We start from the raw sequence: 19,910 nt of genomic DNA, 5'->3' as shown, positions 1-19,910 counted from the left end.
TCCCCCTTATCCGGCAAACAGCCGGCTCCTGGATTCCTAATGTAGGGCTGCATGTGTCTGATTCTGCAATGCGTCTGCCATGCCTGGGGAGCTGATGGGAGGGTGAGCACCATGCAGGTCACCAGGAGCCAAGTGACCACTCCTGAGAGGCCAAGCCAGGTACTTCCTAGAGAAGCAAGCATGTGGACTCTGCCCTTCTGTTGAGCATACCCATGCCAATTAGTGAGCACCATCAGGCTGGGGTCCCAGGGCTCTCTCACAGTTAATTTATCTGGACAGAGCAAAGCATGTGGTTTCACACCTGCCATTCATTCCATGGGCTTCTGAGAATTTTTTTTAACTGAGATATAATTCACACACCCTAAAATTTACCATTTTTAAGTGAACAATTAAGTGGCTTTTAAATATATACACGGATTAGGCAACCATCACCACTAATTCCATAATATTTTCATCAACTCAAAAAAAAAAAAAAACCATTTCCAGTAGCAGCCATTTCACATTCCCCTCTTCCCCCAGCCCCTAGCAAACACTAATCTACTCCTATCTCTATAGATTTGCCTATTCTGGTTATTTCATTAAAATGGAGTGAGGCAACATGTGGCCTTTTGTGACTATTTTCTCTCACTGATCATGTTTTCAAGGTTCATCCACATCATAGCATGTATCAGGACTTCATGCTTTTTATAGGTGAATAATATTCCATCATACAGATATACCACATTTTGTGAATGCATTCATCATTTAATGGAAATTTGGGTTGCTTCCAACTTATGGCTATTATGAATAGTGCTGCTGTAAACATTCATTTATACTATTCATACAAGTTTTGTGCAAACATGTTTTCAATTCTCTTGGGTATGTTCCTAGGTGTGCCATTTCTGGGTCATTTCTGGGCACTCTTGAACCCTAAAGTTCAGGTTAGCACCCTCTATATAAACTAATTTCCATGGCAGACAGAAGGAAATATACTTCACCAGGGATCCCAAAAGCCAAAGGAAGTAATGAAGACATGTATGAAGGAAAAAGGAAGTTCTGCATGAAGCAACATATTACTGTTCCCAAAATGTCACTAGTAATATATTTCCTCTATATCACAAAACAGCAGTAGCCACAGCCAGGATGAGGGGACCAGCGCTGGACCTAAGCTGGCACAATCAACAGGTAATGAGTGCTTACTACATACATCCAAGGCACTGTGCTGAGCACATTATATAGACTGTCTAATAGTAGAGAGGATGTAGGAAACATGATTTTTTAAAACAAACACTGATTGCAACCAATTCTGCTTTCCTGCCAGAGTGGTATAATTCATCTCTATGCCAGGCCTGGAAGGAGAGGAGAAAACTAAACTGCCTGAGTAAGAAAATGACATGCATTTGGGATTTGTTTGCTGTAAGTTCAAGAGAATAGGATGGGAAGTGATGGTCTGAAGGCTTGAAAAATGGAAGAAAGGGATTGATGTGTAGATAAGAGAAGGCAGGATCAATGGTATAGGAGCCTAAGAAGAAAAGACAGCCAGTAAGAAATTCCCAATGGGCAAGAAATCTTTAATCAATTTTAAGTTGAATTTGTTTGGAACTTCATTGACATCTCTATTACCCTGAGACCTTCACTAATGCCTGTATCATTCTGGGGGATAAAAGAAGTGGGCAGAGCAGAACAGAGAGGAGACAGCAGTGGCGAGAGGTGAAACACTGAGCTAGGAGAGTGATCAGAAGATGTAAGCCCCAGATATTATCAGAACATTGAGGGGAGGAAAGGTACTGGACCTCTCACAGCACATGGCTCAAACCATTTTAAGTATTCAACAAAGAGTGAACCCAGAAGCTGGAAAAAATACGGTCATCTGACTGTCATAATATAATCTCAACAAATCTATATGTGTGTTAGGAAAGGTGGGTAACAGGCAGTAGTAAGCAAACACCAGGATTTAAACCACTTTAACATTCACTACATGGCAGTGGTCTCAAAACAAAGACCTTGGACGACTATGATGGCATTCCTATGAATGGTTACAGAGGACCAAAACATGTTCTCAGTATCCCTGTTGGAAGCCTAGGACCATTCTTCTCATGTTGCAGATGGCAAAACTCTAGCACAAGAGTCTCATGGACTGGACTGAGGCAAATGTAGGTTGCCCTGAGGCTATTTCCACAGCAGGGGTTGGCAAATGTTTTCTGTAAAGAGTCAGATAGTAAATATTTTAGATGTTGCGAGCCAAGAGGCAAAATCAAGGATATTAAGTAGATTCTTACATAATAAGAGAGAAGATAAATTTCTACATTTTTATTGATAAAATTCAACATATAATAAAAATTGTGCAGAATGTTTTGTAACATAGATATACTATATTACTTTTGGATAGTATTTTGTTTCATTGGGGTTCAAAGTTAGTGTTTCCTAACATCAAGTCAACTGCAAATGTTTATCTATAAAAACCATTCTTTAATCATGGGCCATACAAAAACAGGTACAGGCTGGATGTGGCTTCAAATCTCTGTAGTATAATCACTGTTGTCTGAAGCAAAGTCAAGGCTGGGAGCTCTGTTCCAAGAGTCTGGGGTGTAAAGCCCTGACTCAGAAATTAGAGATCTGGAGGGGGCTTTAGAAAGCTCTTGAAAGATCCAAATGTTCCTCAAACACATTGGTCTAGTACCCCAGTGGACTGAAAAAACCGTTTTTTAGCCCTATTTACTAAGCACCTGCTTTGTGCTGATGCTATCATAGTCTCTGGGGATAGAATGGTGAGCAGAACAGATAAGCCCCCTACCCTCATAGGGGATGAGACTGCAAACAAGAATTAGAGAAGGAAAAAATATCAGAGAGTGGGAATGCCATAGAGAAAATAAGAGAAGGTATTAGAAGAGCAACTGGGATAGGGAGCTACTTTGGATAAAGTAGTTTAGTAAGGAGTTCCTTTTCCTCAACATTCTTATCAATCTTTGTTTTATCAGACATTTTGCACTGTTCCAATATGATTGGGGGTGAAATATAATCCCACTGTGTTCTGATTTGCTTCTTCTGCTTATTGGTAGGATTTATCAACTCTCTGCACTCACACTCTTTCCACATTATAATTATATTATATTATATTGTTATTTGATAGTTATATATGTGTTATATATATATAAGTCTTCCAAGTTCCCTCTTCTGTTAACTCCTAGTTAATGCCCTGTTTGTTTTACTGTTCAGTTGTTTATCTTTTTTTTTTTTTTTTTTTTTGGTGGTACGTGAGCCTCTCACTGTTGCGGCCTCTCCCGTTGCAGAGCACAGGCTCCGGACGCGCAGGCTCAGCCGCCCTGCGGCATGTGGGATCTTCCCGGACCGGGGCACGAACCCGTGTCCCCTGCATCGGCAGGCGGACTCTCAACCACTGCGCCACCAGGGAAGCCCTAATTAGGATTTTTAATTGATTTGTTGTGCTGCACTCAAAGTAGATGGAAAATAAACTAAAAATACTGTTGTCATTGTGCGCAATAGCAAACACTATACAACATGAATACTGCCTCTGATTTGTGGCCAGATTCTGAAAACAAGCTTGGAAGTCTTTCAGCTTGCTCTAACTAAAAATGAGTAAGCGATCGCCATGAAGATGCATTTAAACATGGAGTTTGATTCATCTCACCAGAGGCCTTCGGTTCATTTACACTCATGGCTTTATTTATTCAAATAACTTGCCCTTTTTCTCCCCAGAACTGCAGACCATCATCCCATCATTGCTCTGCACAAAGAATCTAACATAAACACGTCAACGAGAATCACTGTACTTAACAAACTCCAGGACATGCCACAGCACTGTTTATAAGATGTAAATCGTGCCTTGTTTTATTTCACTGTTCTGCTAAATTCAGATGTCTGCTTCATTTTAGATCTACGTCCCCTGAAAAGAGCCTCGCATGCTTTATTCAACACTGCCAAATGTGCAGATTCAGCAAGGCACTGGAAACGGCAAGCATGAAACATGACCTAGACGATGTCCATTTACATACGGATGGTTGAAGTGTTACCATAGTGTGGTGACCGTAAGTGCTGCTCACAAAACAGTTCCTGTCTCTGACTTCTGAGCACATGGCAGACCTCTGGCCTCCTGCACTGGGTAAGGCCCAGCAAACAGTTCTGGTCATTGGATTGTGAAGAGGAGTGTTATATCTGGCTTCTGGCCAGAGCATTTAACAATGCCACGCAAGATCTCTAGAGGACTCACTGCTCTGCCGAGGTGACAGGCAATGTTCCAGACTGGGGTCCAGAGAGAGGATGAAGACAGCATAGAGCAGCATCCCACTCCTGCCAACCAGCAATGGATACGCAGCATAAGCAAGAAACAAACCTTTGTTGGTAAGAGCCCTGAGACTTGAGGGTTGTTTGTGATCACAGCATAAACTGGCCTCCCCTGCCCGATACCCTAGACAAATGGTGCCGTGAAAAAGGGCTTGGTGTTTCTAGCGATAATTCAGCAGATTTGTATGATTCAGTATCTGGTGCTAAATGTTATTATCTTGTCAGGGAAAGGTCCCTTAGCCCATAGTTCACTTGGACCCCAATCATCATGTTCCAAAATCTGAATTAAATAGAGCAAGCAAAATTGAAGAGGGAAAGCTACAGTTGTAACCTTCCAAACTGCCAACTCTAATTTATTGATCTGCCAAGGTTCTTGGTTGTAAACAACAGAAACCACTCTGGCTAGTTAAGTAGAAAAGGAATTAATTAAAGATTTATTAGCGGGGCTTCCCTGGTGGCGCAGTGGTTGAGAATCTGCCTGCCAATGCAAGGGACGGGGGTTCGGGCCCTGGTCTGGGAGGATCCCGCATGCCGCGGAGCAACTGGCCCCGTGAGCCACAAATACTGAGCCTGCGCGTCTGGAGCCTGTGCTCCGCAACGAGAGGCCGCGATAGTGAGAGGCCCGCTCACCGCGATGAGGAGTGGCCCCCGCTTGCCGCAACTAGAGAAAGCCCTCACACAGAAACGAAGAGCCAACACAGCCATAAATAAATGAATAAATAAAAAAATTAAAAAAAAAAAAGATTTATTAGCTTACAGAATCTCAAGGGCAGGAGGAACACCACCATGGACATCAGTGTAGACCGCACTACCCCCACCCCTGGGCACAGACACCACGGCTCATTTCACCACCCTAGGCACTGGATGCCTCTGCTAGAAACTGGAGCTCTGTGATCCTTGTGCTGAAGCTTGCTTCTTCAAATCTCTGAAGTACAATCCAAACTCTCATGCAGGTGTATGTGAATGGTGAAGCCCAGGTCACAAGAATGCCCTTTAGGGCCAAGGAAATTTATTTTTTACCTTTTTCTTAGAAAGGTGGAGAATTCCTCAAACACAGGAAGGGAATTCAAAGGTGTGGCCAAAAAAGGATGATAAATACCCATTACACCTTTGGTAATGGGTAATGCGGATAACTAACGTATTCAATACTCATTTTAGTCCATAATCAAGTTCCAAGAGCTGTCCTGGTTTCTGCAGCTCTTTCTTCAGTTCTACCCTAGTACACTTCCAATGAATCCCTGTTTTCACTAGTTTCAGTTGGGTTCTGTCACTTGCAACCTAGAGAGTCCTGATACAGAAGTAATCATATGTTAAAGAATCCCAAACCAACTAGTTGCAACCAGTTCAGATGCTCTGAAGAATTTTTCAGATCTTTTTTGCAAAGTAACTTTCTGAACTGACAGACAAAAAATCACAGAACATAAAACTCTAATAACTTTGGTTTGAGAACCCTAATGGGGATCACAGGATGAATACTGATTATATTTACCTTCTCCACAAAAGTACTCACAAATAACATTTTACTTGAAAAGAAGGGACTTCCCTGGTGGTCCAGTGGATAAGACTCTGCTTACAATGCAGGGGTGCGGGTTTGATCCCTGGTTGGGGAACTAAGATCCCGCATGCCATGTGGCACGGCCAAAAAATATATATATTGCATAAGTATAGATCTTGTGTATATATACCAAACTGAATAAAAAATCAGAAGTATGTACAAGGTACCAACTTATTGCTGAGTGCTACTTGGAAGTAAGGTCATCTTTAACAGTTTTAAATAGAGAAACAGTTAACCAATAAAGAAATACACACACACAGAGGCACAGAGGCTAAGCTCTGAGATTATTTTTTTTTAAAAAGACCTACACTCTATTTCCAGGTGCTCAGAAGGTTTCTCCTTTCTCTAAAAATGGCTCCCTGCACAGGGACGGGGGCTGCTGGGCTATGTTTGTGGCCTGTGGTTAGTGCTGGCTGACCCAAGGTGAGTATCTAAGAGACCAAGCCCAGGAGTTGAGGGAGGTGAGTCTTACTGTGGTGGCCCTAGAGGGAGAAGCCCAAGGAAAGCTGGGAATTCTAGAGTAACCTATTCTTTCTCTCCTCAATAGCATGATCATTTAACTCTTCCTCCAATTCAGTGGTAAATTCCCAAGTTTCAATACATTTATTTCTTTTTCTTTTTTTTTTTTTTTTTTGCTTTTTTGCTTAAGCTAGGCCAGAGTCCATCTTTCTTGTTTATAACCAAAAGAATATTGTATTAACTAAGTACACTCCCCTATAATCTTACTCTCCCCGATAGCCAACTCTAGCCTTAGGTAACTCAACTCTCTTGACTAGGAATGACTTAAAAGGACCTTCAGCTTCTGTGTATCTAGTATTTATGTGCCATGTTACCATTGAGCTTAGCAGCATTAACCTCACTTGTCACTTTTTAGGAAAAACAATTGCAAATTTCTTTTTAAATAATAGTTTTAATTTATTTTTTTACATCTTTATTGGAATATAATTGCTTTACAATGGTGTGTTAGTTTATGCTTTATAACAAGGTGAATCAGCTATACATATACATATATCCCCATATGTCCTCCCTCTTGCATCTCCCTCCCACCCTCCCTATCCCACCCCTCTAGGTGGTCACAAAGCACCGAGCTGATCTCCCTGTGCCATGCGGCTGCTTCCCACTAGCTATCTATTTTACATCTGGTAGTGTCTATATGTCCATGCCACTCTCTCACTTTGTCCCAGCTTACCCGTCCCCCTCCCCATGTCCTCATGTCCATTCTCTACGTCTGCGTCTTTATTCCTGTCCTGCCCCTAGGTTCTTCAGAACCTTTTTTTTTTTTTTTAGATTCCATATATATGTGTTAGCATACAGTATTTGTTTTTCTCTTTCTGACTTACTTCACTCTGTATGACCGTCTCTAGGTCCATCCACCTCACTGCAAATAACTCACTTTCATTTCTTTTTATGGCTGAGTAATATTCCATTGAATATATGCTCCATATCTTCTTTATCCATTCATCTGGACAATTGCAAATTTTGACATCTGGCTCAGAGGTTGAAACTTCAAATGCCTTCACAGATCAGACAGATAATATAAAGGGAGACGGTGCTGAAGTGGACTTCAGATATATGTCATATCTGAAGATATTTATGTTTAGATACTTAAAAACACCATGTGGCTCAAACAAAATTCTTCATGGGTCCAATTTACCTCCTTGAGCCATAAACTAACAAGTCACGTTGCTATTAGTTTAAATTACATATGGTCCTAGACTAGAAGGCTAAAACTCAATTTTGTTTCAATCATTCGAGCAGGATAAAAATGCTTCTTGGACAGCAAATTTTCCCACCCTGTTTTAGCAGAAAACTCTACAGGTCATTAATGGGATTGATGTGAGGTATCTAAGAGGACTCAAGGGCTGCTTTTAGAGAAGCTTATCAACGCTAGCATCTCATGGTAAATGAAGCAGGCACCTGTTACTTTCTATGAATCACAGAATAAAGAGCCAAACTCCTTATAAGGACTCCAAAGGTGTCATAACACAGATGGAAAAAAATCAAATGTCTACCACTCTTAACAGTCTTCAGTTTAACTACACAGCTCTGATTCTCTTCACAGACTAAATATGAAATCCAATTCGAGAAAACCAATAAGGCTTTCTGTTCCTTGGAGAAAATAAACTGGACAAATTGCACACAAAAAAGCCTAAAATCTCCACCACCAATTGTTGAAAACAGTGGGGCCTCCATTAGCAGTTTCTTTGCCCACAGAATGCTCTCTGAGGAACTGCGGGGTTTGGAAGGAGTGCAGAAGCCTATTCTCCACCTACAGCACATCAAAGTTTTCATCAGAACCTGCTTTTCTTTGCGAAACTAAGCAACTGCTCTTTCACACCCACATATTGCTGGAGCACATTCAATTACCCTCAACGACTGTTTAAAATGAAAATGCTTTGCCTCCTGAGGACAATGTGAGAGGATTAATGAATGTTGTTCTTGAAGGACAGAAGTGTAGGGATACAGCAGAAACCTAAGTAGCTGGAAACTACTGCTGGGCCGTATTTTACAAGCAATTCAAACCTACCTTCAAGTATTTTGTAAAGAATAATAATGTTTAAGGCAGTTGGATATATCAAGGGGCATACTATGCCATTTTTCCTCCTTCTTCTTGATGACAATCATGGAATTAGAAAACTAAGAGGATAACAAGAAGTGATGAAGAAAGACTAACTTTTGCCATATGGTTTTTCAGGAGAAGAGGAAACAGCACTTTTTTTCCCCTGACGCATTGTTCCAAAGGATCTGTAACTAACAAACCAAGCCAGCACACTGCTGGGTTCTGTAGGCCTGTGACTCAGAAGTCACTTTTCTACCCAACATATTAAATGTCAAGCAAAATATATCCGATAAGAAAGAAGAAAATTTCTCGGGAAGCCTGGCTCCTGTATGAGTACTGATGAAACAAAATTCATATTTTAAGGCAATACGGAAAAAATTTAAACATAAGATTCTTTTCTCTGCCTGTTTGGACCTCCTCCCTTCCTTCCAGCGTGCACTGTGCATCTGCATTATGCATTAACCAGACCACCCCAATGGCAGAAATACCCACTTAACCATAAATATCAATTTTTCTTCTTCTGGAGCTAGCCATGTAATTCCTTAGAAGTTAAACTTCCTTTCTCAATCCTGTCAAAGGTCACGATGACCCACCACTCACCTTATACATGCAGACTTTTCGGTGAACTTTATGTACAATGTTAACATATCATTTCCCTAAAAGATAGCAACTGGTACAGAACAGACTGGGTCAGATGACCTGGGGAGATACTGGGCCTCAACTAATGTAAATTCTTAGCTTAAATACTTACTTAGGACCTTATTAATGTTACTAGCTATATTACTTGTAGTCTGCCTATTTTGCAAGATAATTGTTTCTTGTAGTATTACCATATGTGTGATGGAGCCTTCAATAAAATTAATGATGATTAGGCAACTTGAAACGAATGACCAAATATATAGTCCTATAAGATCAAAGACTGTAATAGTGTAACTCTAGATATAAGAAAAAGCAACAACAGGCAAGCATTTCCTAGACTATAACAGACTAGTAAGACAGGTGGTCCAGAGGCTTTTGACTATTGTTAACAGGGCCTAGTCTAGTAATAGCATGTTGAATAGCCTATCAGTGAAATCCTTGACTGACCTGGGAATGAGCATTCCTAGTGCCGTGAGACAAATTGATCATGAAATGCCTCCCAAACCTAGGTCAGAATTAAGACCAAAAGGGAGGGGATTGTAAAATAAAGAATGTTGCCCACCATCTAGTTCTACAAGAATCAAGTCATTAGCCACTGCAGTCACTGACTTACAATACACCCTGAGAAAGGAATTCTGGGCAAAATCAGAATGAGGCACTGTGCTCTGAGAAAACTGGCAGAATAGGCCTTCAGATAGATATTTTCAGGAGAAAATTCATGAACACAGTTTCTTGCATCTTCCCATACTTAGAAAAGCACTAAAACCATAACTAAGCTATCCGTTCCTTACGAATAATAGTAACCCTCCACCAAGTTGTGTGCTTGATTGTACTTAGCCCTTCTCTAAAATCACTTATATACTGGCCTCTCCCTTTACCTCTTTGGAACAGTTCTCAGAGCTCTCTGAGAGACTGTCTCCTGGGTTATAACCCTCAGTTTGGTTCAAATAAAATTTTCCATTTCTTTCTTAGATAGACCACTGATTAATTATTTTGTCAACAGTACTTCTCCTGCGCATATGAGCCATATATTTTGCTGCTGTCTTTTAGGTGGATTGCCAATGTGTAAGAGAAACGTCTACCCAAGATTGTAGAAAAAAGCATAAGTCATGAAGACCATCATTAGTCCTCTGTTAACGCCCCCCAGAAGAACTTTACCCATGTAATCATAGTAAACGTCTGTTTAAGAAAGAAAAACCATAAAGAAACACAGACAGAAAACAGAGAGAAAGGAAAGGAATGAAATAGAATTATAGTGATATTTGTAGGCTTAAAGCCTCTGTAATATACAAAAATATATGGGTTCCAGGGGAGTGCTAATCACATAAGACAGTATTTATCCATCATGTCTCATTTGCCCTCAATTCATAATGCTGTAAGATTAGAACCCCTGATGTGAAAGAGGATTTACTATTTAGGGCTATTTCTTTCTTTCTTAGCTTGGTGAAAGGAGGGGATGAGAAAAGAGGAAAAGAATTATACTAGGACTACACTTCACTTCTGTTTTTTATAATAGATTATTTTCTTTGAGAGAAGCATAAGCTATGATTAAAGTGGCAATATAATTGCTAAATTTTTGTGCCTCTAACACCTGCAAAGGAAGCACGTTGACAAGAAACACTCAGCAACCCAATTATTTCATGCAGGTTCTCATCCACCCAGAAAGCCATCCTCAAAATAGAATGGAACTTTTTCTCCTTCACCAATCTGGTAGGTGCCTACGGCAAAGTAACCAAGAACCTAAATAACATTATTTATCATTATCCTCAACAAACAAAATTTAAATAAAATAAGATCCAAGGAGTTTAACACATAGCTTCCAAACTTTAATTATATCAATTATTTAACTGTGCATTCAGTTTATATTACATCTTGTCTTGATGGGAGGCTAAAAAGGAATAAGACTTGTTCCCTGAGAGATAAGGGACATTGCACTCTGTTCCCAGAAGTGGGAGAACAGATTAGATAACTGGTCTTTCCAGTTTTGAGGAACATTTTAATTCAACTGTGAAATAATGGAAAAATGAAATAAATTCAAGATTTCCACTATCTAGGAATTTGGGAACCTTAGAATGTATACCTTGAAAATAAGAAAATAAATAACTAAGTAGCTAGAGAAAAGAAAATCCAGGGAAATTTTTTTCTTTAAGAGGCTAAAAACTAAAACAATACTTTAAAAATAGTAATTTTTAATTGCTATTTTCACTCGATTCTTTCTTATATATTTTTAACCAAAGACACTTAGAGTTATATGTAATAGGTTGAAATAATAAGATTCTTATTTGTTTTACTTATTGGTGTCTTGGGAGTAAGAATTTACTACGGGTCACTTTGGGAAATGTGATCCTTTTCATCACAAACAACTGTGCAGACAAAACATTCAATCTGAAATAGATTATTAGGTCAAAACACATACAAAGCAACTCACAAATCAGAATGCACTTCTGTTGTCTCCCAAACTGGCAAAGATCAGCAAGGAAGTAGGAATGATGAGTAAAGGTTTCCAGGCCACGATCCTTGACCTGATTGTTCAAGGGTGGAAAGGGCATGAATCATAGGAAAGAAGGATGGGGGTAAAAGAATCAGCGTAAACCAAAGGAATATAAATAGGTTATAACAAATGACATTTAGCAAATGGCTGAGGCTAAAGACTTGGGACAGATTAGTGAAAATTAAAGCTACCATTATTGAATGCTTACAACATGTAAGGTTCGATGCAAGTATTTCCTTTTTTGCGGGGGAGGAGTATAGTTGTTTTACAATGTTGTGTTAATTTCTACAGTACAGTGAAGTGAATCAGCCATACGAATATTTCTTTTTTTTTAATTTAATTTTAATAAAACTGAGCCCCAGGGCTCAGACTCAGATCTCTGTCTTTGTTAGCCACCCTCACTGTCCAGATGATCTCCTGCAGTCTCATGGCTTTAAAAGGACCACTTGTACACTGATGACTCCCACACCTCTATCTTCAGCCTGGACATTTCCTCCACCTCCAGACTCACATGTCTAACTGCCTATTTGACATTTCCACATGGATGTCCAAAGGATATCTCAAACTCAAGATGTTTAAAACAAAACTCCTGATTTCCATCCACTCCACCGAAAACACAAAACTAAACAAACAAACAAACAAAAAATCTACTCCTTTCTCATCTTCCTGCAAAATATATCCAATATTGGACCACTTCTCACACCTCCACTTCAACCATCCTATCTAAGCCACCACTATCTCCTGCAGGAATCACTACAGCAGCCTCCTAAAGGAGGTGGATTTGAACTTGCTCTCCAGTAGCCCTGAGTCTATGCATTTCAAACCTTTCCATTTGTAGGACAGGCTCCAGTTATCGATTCTGTTATCTGAAGTGGAGACTGAGACTAGTCATTTAAGAATGATTCTTGAACAGGTGAAACAGAAACAACGGAGGCTGAGAGCAGATGTGAAAGGGCAAGTGCAAGGTGGGGTTGAAGGTGCCAAGGATGGAACATTTGAGGACATCCAGAGGGACAAAAAAACCTGAACTCCTAAGAAGTATCAAATCCTAGGTCAAAGGTCCCCTCCAGGTTAGCCTTTCTTGACTCCCCAGGCAGAGTTCCATACCTTAAGTATAGCACTGGTCACAGTACTGGATGTCTGTGCCGTGTGACTCCCCCACTAGACTCTGAGCTCATATTGTGCCCCCAGCACCTGATGCAGCACTGGGGACCTGGTAAGCCCTTGGCAAAAGAGTGTTGAAAAGCCTTTAACAAAACATGGTATCATGGAAAGTGTGTTAGGAGCATGAAGAAAGAAGTGACTACATTCTCCTAGAAAAGCAAATTAGGACTTTATATAGGAAATGAGGTTTCAGATATATATATATATATATATATATATATATATCTGAGTTTATCCAGGAAGATAACACTGATGGCCTAGACAGGGACAGCAGTGGTGTGGAAAGACAGAGGGCAAGGCTTGAAGAGGAAGTGAGGGAAAGGAAAACAGTAGAAGAAATTGGTGGACATGATATTGAAAAGTAAGGTAGAAGTTAAAGAAAGCAGCAGAGTCCAAGGAAGAGTTTTTCTTTCTTCCCAATAGTGGGGTGGTGGGGAAGCTGGAGGGATGCAGGGGGGATGTTTAAAAGAAAAGAGGGAAGCAAGGCAAAGGACGTTGTCAGGGTTGATGGGTATAAAGACCAGGCAAGCTCATACCTGCAGTTCTTAATCTTTTCACTCCCAAATACCAAGTAAATTACGGAGCTCCAAGAGGTGGATAGGAGGCCAGAGGCTTAACAATCAGAGGTTAAAATTGAATAAGATAACTACTCAATGTGTGAGCCAAGAAGTTAATGAGGGAGTGAGACCAACATTGTTGGCGTTGTAAGAAAAACCCGGGTTATTACTACAGTCCTCCAAGTTCCAATTAACTTCCCATTAAGTGGTGCTGGGAGCTCGACTTCTCACCCCGCGCCCAACAACCTGCCAAAGTCTGCGGTGGAATTCAAGGAAAATTCGACTAAGTGTATCTTCATCACCGCGATGAAGGTAGAATGGAAAAGCAATTCACAGTGGATACCCACCCAGCTTTGTCCAGGCCTCAAGGAGAAAACGGGGAGGGGCACAAAACATCACCAAAACCACAACTCCTCTCTTTTCCTTGCCTTGTCCATCGCTCACGCCCTCCCTCCCCAAAAATGTAAGCTCCTTGAGAGCAGGGTTTGGTCCTTCCCTCCTGGATGCCCGCATAGCAGGGGGCCTGGCACACAGTGGGCGCTCAGCAAATACTGGTTGAATATTGAATGAGGGCTCTGTAGCGAGGACCGGGAGGAGGATCCGGGTCTAAGGCCCAAGACTGCATCTTTTGCAACTGACCTTATGGCGGGGACGCCCGCGCGGAGGGCAGCAGCCCGGCTCCGGCGTCCCGCTCCCGCCGCCCCCCGGCGGCGCTCGACGCCCGCTGCGCACGTACGTCACCTGCCTCCGGCTGGCACCGCGCCGCTGAGCCGGCGCGGGCTGCAGGGGCGGCTCGGGCGGTCGGGGGGCCGGGCCCGGCAGGCCGCTGCGGGCCGGGGGCTGGGCCCCGGCGCGCCGCAGCTCCGCACAGAGCCGCAAGCCGAGCAGCAGAGCAGCGCCGAGCAGACAGCGGTGCAGGACACCGCAGCCCCTCCCCGGTAGCCTCTCCCACGCCATGGCGGGCCGGGCCCGGGGCTGCGCTCCGCCACCCTCACGCGCCGACCCGCAGCCCGGATGTGGCCCCTCGGGCCGAGCTGCCAACTGTGGCAACTCCCCCGCGGGCCGGGGCGCGGGCTCGGACCCGCCTCCCTTCCTCCTTCCAAGGAAGCCTCGGCGTAACCTTATCCAGCCCGGCCGAAAGCGCCCGGCTGGCAGGGGAGAGGGACGACGGGCCAGGAGGGGTCCCGGCGGCGCAGGCGACGCAGGCGGCTCGGCTAAGCCAGACTCCGGGCCCAGCCCCACCTTGAGGGTCCCGGAGGAGGCGCCCCCCAGCCCGGCCCCCGGAGCCAGAAAGCTACATAGCCAGAAAAAGCACGAAAAAAAAAAAAGTCCTAACGGGATCCTAGGCCATAACTTCATTTTCTAGTATTAGTGTTCTTGAAGAAACACAGGAGGAGGATAGGTGAGCTGACAGGTTTTGCTACAAGGAACAAGTTCTGATTGTCAAGCAGTTTATGCCATTAAGCGCATTATAAAAATACGTCACACTTATGCTCAGGTTTACAACTTCTCTCCCTCAAGAAAGAAGGGAAAGGGGGAGGAGACAATAGCGCTGGATGCAGAATAATCAAATTAAAGTTATTCCATTTCTAAATTCTGCCCGAAGCCAACCCGTGCTTTCTCCTCGTGTTATGAAATGTGTAGGAGGTGAAGGAAGCGGAGGGCGGGGAAGCCAGCTAAGATATCTGACAGCAGGGAGAGAGAACAGAAGTTACCATGGCATGATGTAAATCAAATTAATTTAGCTCCAAACACACACCTCCCTGCTGTCTTGCAGAGAAAAACAGGGACAAATTTATCTTTCGGCAAAATGCTCCCCAGCTGGTATTTCCATCACCACCTTGACCTCAATTAATCAGCCTGAACGCTCACAGCCTGAAGTCCAGTGTTGGCTGTTCCGTTTTCAATTGTTAGTAAAATTCTTTCTCACCACCCATTTGAGGTTTGGGTTTGCTTTCTTTAGCTGGGGCTACGTTTTTTTCATACTCTACTATTGCATTTTCCATGCTTTTATGTTAGACTACCCCTGCCGACCAACCCTCTCCCCTTGACAGCCTATAGCAAGGACGGCAGAGAACAAATACGGAAACCCCACCCCCATTTGAATTTCGGGAATTTCCCATAGAGTCCGCCTTTCTAAAATCTCCCTAGCTTAAGAAAGATGTGATTTAATCTTTGTCACTGCACAGAGCACTTGGGCTATTTCTCTACATGTAACACAACTTCTCAACCTGATCTAGTCCACACCCTGGGCACGCTAGGTCCTCAGACTTCTGAGTGTTTCATTATGATTGATTTTTGGTTTTTTCGTAGATGTAGCCCTCTGGCTATTGCACAATAGATGGGCTCTGTTTTAAACAATCCAAGCAAGTACATTTTTCCTGACACAAACTCTCAGAGAAAACCTCATATTCTGTGACTGTTTAAACAGCATGAGCTGTGGTGTTACATTTGAACTGTGTGCTGAATCAGGACCCTGCCTTTCAGAAGCTGTGAGACTTTCGACAAGGTACTTAACCTCTATGAGCCTCAGTTTTCTCATGTGTAAATAGGCTTGTATATCTGGTAGAATGACAAAGACTGCATAAAACATTTTATGTTCAGTACCTAAATAATGCATGGTTATAGAAGTTACTCAATTAATAGTAATTGTTTTTACCATTTACCATTAAAAAAATCCTGGATGTTATGAAAAACAAAATTTAAGCATTGATTCCAAGGTAGGTAAACATAAGAAAGTAGGATATTTGTATATCCTTAAGATATTTATCTTACACAGTATTCTCTGGATTAGGAGTACCCAACAGCTGCAAGAAACCACCACTAAAAGTCAAGATCCCACAAATGCACTCTATTAAATTATATAATTGTGTGAAGCTTTTTTTTTTTTTTGGTACGCGGGCCTCTCACTGCTGTGGCCTCTCCCGGTGCGGAGCACAGGCTCCGGACGCACAGGCCCAGCGGCCATGGCCCACGGGCCCAGCGGCTCCGCGGCATGTGGGACCCTCCGGGACAGGGCACGAACCTGCGTCTCCTGCATCGGCAGGCGGACTCTCAACCACTGCGCCACCAGGGAAGCCCTGTGTGAAGCTTTTGAAGATATGATGTGTATTGTGCTTGTGGTGATTGTGGATCACCAATGTCTGACGCAGACTTTGCTAGAAGTTTTAATTTCTATGCAACCAACATAGTACCACTAACTAAAGAAGTCATCTTTTGAAGATTATGATACCACTAAATTATACCCTCTGCTCATCTGTTGAGTTCCTCTCCAGGGGAGAAACATGAGGAGTATCCTATATTATTAAAATGAGACTCTGGGGCTTCCCTGGTGGCGCAGTGGTTGAGAGTCCACCTGCCGATGCAGGGGACACCGGTTCGTGCCCTGGTCCGGGAAGATTCCACATGCTGCGGAGCGGCTGGGCCCGTGAGCCATGGCCGCTGAGCCTGCGCGTCCGGAGCCTGTGCTCCGCAACGGGAGAGGCCACAACAGTGAGAGGCCCACGTACCACAAAAAAAAAAAAAACACTCTGAACTGGGGCTGGAGGAGGGGAACACAGAACAGTGTAGCTCTTGAGGATGGGCAAGAGGCAAGATGACCTCATGTTTTCCCTTATCTCATTTCTGTGGTTCTCTAATATTTCCATTATGCAGGGGAAAATCCAAATAAAATGTAATATTTAAAGGCCCTTTTTCCTTACCATTTGCAACTGTCTCTATTTGTTTACTATTAATAAAAAGGAACTGTTTATATGTATGTAGCATCATTAATTTTCTAGGAAGGAATCTCCTATTTTTAACTTGCATGCATATTTCCATGTGTTGTCAATGGTAATGAATCAGGAAATGGGTCAGTTGATAGAGGAAAATTTAACTGATCACTGTGAGAGCTGACAAGCAATCTTTCATTCACGACCTTTGCTTTTCTTATAGACTTGAACTTGTCTCAGTCATTTCTGGATGTTTCCAAAATGCAGATAATCATTAACCACTGAGTCGTAGGTTGGTTAATTAAATGTGCAGTTCAGTAAACCACAAAAGCAGCTTTCATCAGATCACAAATTACATCCTCCTTGAGGTTTCAGCCAACAAAAGGAGTGAAACAGAAAATTTTTACTACTAATCTCCTAGACACCATACATTTCAACTTGCACACATGCTGTAGTGCAGTGGTTCTCAATCAGGGATAATTTTGCCTCCTAGAGGACAATTGGCTATTTCTGAAGACATTTTGGTTGTTTGTTTGTTTGTTTTTACTTTGTGGGGTTTTTTTAATTTTTTGTTTATTTTTATTTTCGGCCACACCATGTAGTTCCCTGACCAGGGATTGAACCCGTGCCCCCTACATTGAGAGCATGGAGTCAACCACTAGACCACCAAGAAAGTCCTAGCCATGGATGTTAATGTACCAACTTTTAATTAGAGGCTGTCCAGAGAGAGAACAGAAGCTGACAGACTAGGATCCTCACCTCTACTGGGTGGTTATTTCTGTTTCACAATGTGAAGTATCCAAACTGAATTAAAGTTATCAAATTTAGAAAGGAATGGAGCTGTCATTAACATCTTCCCCCAAACCCCATTCTCTTTTCTCCGTGTAATACCTGTTCATTGTGGAAAATATACACAAGCAAAAGAAGATATCAACAATCATTCATAATACCACAATTCAGATAGAGCTATATTTTTTTCTATTCATATATATATATATATATAACAAAAGTGAACTTGTATCATGTGTATTTCTTTATAATCTGCTTTTGTAACATAATGTTATATAATTTACGTATTAAATAATAAAGTATATTATTATTTAATATATAATTATATAATATTTAAATCATATTTAAATACATAATTTATCATATATTACATAATATGATGTCTGGGATTTGCTTAAAAACAATCCAGTGGGGAGGTGGGAGATAAGCGGGGGTATAAATGAAGCAAGAACGGCTGTGAGCTGATAATTGTTGTAGCTGGGTGATGGGGATTCACAGCTCTCTCCTACTGAGTATGTTTGAAATGTTCCATAATTAAAATGTCACTAAACATTAACCTACAACATCATTTTTAATGGCTGCATATACCACAATTTAATGGATCTTTCACTGTTGAATGATTAGATCATTGTCAAGTTTTCGTTTTATAAACAATGCTGTGATAGACATCTTTGTAGCTAAATCGGATGAATCAGAGGTAGACTGTGAGAAAAAGAAAGAAGTCAAGGATGATTCCAAGGTTTTTCCTCAGTAACTAGAAGAATTAAGTTGCCATTAACTGAGAAGGGAAAGGCTCAAGTAAGAGTCATTTGGGTGAAAAATCAAGGGTTTGATTTTTGTGGTCATGTTAAGTTTGGGAAACCATCCAAGTGGAGATGTCAAGTAGGCAGTTGGATTTAAAAGACTGGAATTCAGGGGTGCAGTGAAGCCTGGAAATATAAATTTGGGTCATCAGCATATTGATGTTGAGAGTGAGGGAAGTAATATTTGAAGGCGTAGCTCTGGGGTTGATCAGTTTAAGGTCAAGAAGATGAGGCGGATCCAACAAAGGATTTGTAGATAGATAGGCAGTAATGTAAGAATGTGGTGTCCCAGAAACCAAGTGAAGAAAGTATTTCTAAAAGTAAAAGACTGAGAGGTCTAATAAAATGTGGGCTGAAAACTGCCCATGAGATTTGATAACACCATGCTTTTTTATTACCTGTCTCTTCCAACTAGAACGTAAACTCCATGAGGTCAGGGACTTTGCTTTGATTATTGCTATAATCTCAGTTCCTTGAACTGTACCTGGCATGTAGTATGTGCTCAATAAATAATTGTTGAATTGAAGAGTGAATCAAAACGGTGTGTATTAATAATTATCTCATCATGTTAAATTTTTAAGGGTAGAATTGATAAGTTAAAGCAAAACTGAAAGTCTTTCGATGTGAAGAGCTATTATTAATTTTTCAGTCCATCAAAATAGACTGTATTAATCCCATTTAAAGCCCATCAAATACTCCTTTGTTATCAGTGGGAAACCTCAAAGGATAGCTTGAGCCAGCCTCTAAGATAAACTAATCAGTTTATTTTTAGTTCCCTCCTACTTCTTCTCTCACTACACTTGAACCAACTTGATTTCCCCTCCAATGCCCATCTCAAGCTGCATCTTAGATGGGATTGTGTTCACTGAACTGTCAATTAGTTTCCTCCTCCCCACCCTAAGGATGTAGCTAAATATTAAGATGACTTCAACATGACTTAAGTACCCTTCAGAAGTATCCATGTTAAAGGAAGAACTCATCAAGATGAAAGCTTTCAAGACCTAGAAGAACAAAGTTATAATAGAATGACAGACACAGGAACCGCTATTTGGGGCTGGGAGCCCTCCCTAAAATCACACCACTGCCTAGTCTACAACCTAATAAAGCCGGCTCTGGGCTAGTCTTATGGAAAATGCCTGGAGAATATCTCCATTCCCCGGGCCTGCTTGGGAAAGAGCTCTTTCCTGCCTCTTTTGAATCCCCTAATGCTGTGTTCTCTCATTCTTGGTGTTTGTCTTACTAAAGCATTTGTGGACTTGCTTTATCCTTCCTCTACACAGGCTGTTTCTCAAGCATGGGATGGGGTCTTACTTATCTCTGCAACTCTGCAATGCCTTTTGTGGGAAGGGCCTCAATCAGAC

The 19,910-nt window shown here is 41.8% G+C and overlaps 1 protein-coding gene across 1 annotated transcript in view; it reads right to left on the bottom strand.

The window, feature by feature from the left end:
• METTL24 (methyltransferase like 24) overlaps positions 1-14,275 on the bottom strand; it is a 104,950-nt gene extending 90,675 nt beyond the window's left edge. Inside the window, exon 1 of the mRNA XM_082634404.1 lies at positions 13,887-14,275. Within this exon, the coding sequence (XP_082490530.1) occupies positions 13,887-14,204 (318 nt within the window). The 5' untranslated portion in view covers positions 14,205-14,275. The remainder of the gene's footprint in view (positions 1-13,886) is intronic.
• Between the last annotated feature and the right edge of the window lie 5,635 nt (positions 14,276-19,910).

Source organism: Mesoplodon mirus (genome assembly GCF_964341445.2).
Source record: "Mesoplodon mirus genome assembly, chromosome: 10".
Classification (NCBI taxonomy): domain Eukaryota; kingdom Metazoa; phylum Chordata; class Mammalia; order Artiodactyla; family Ziphiidae; genus Mesoplodon; species Mesoplodon mirus.
Note: the sequence above shows the minus strand (reverse complement) of the source record. Positions and strands in the feature narration are given on the sequence as shown.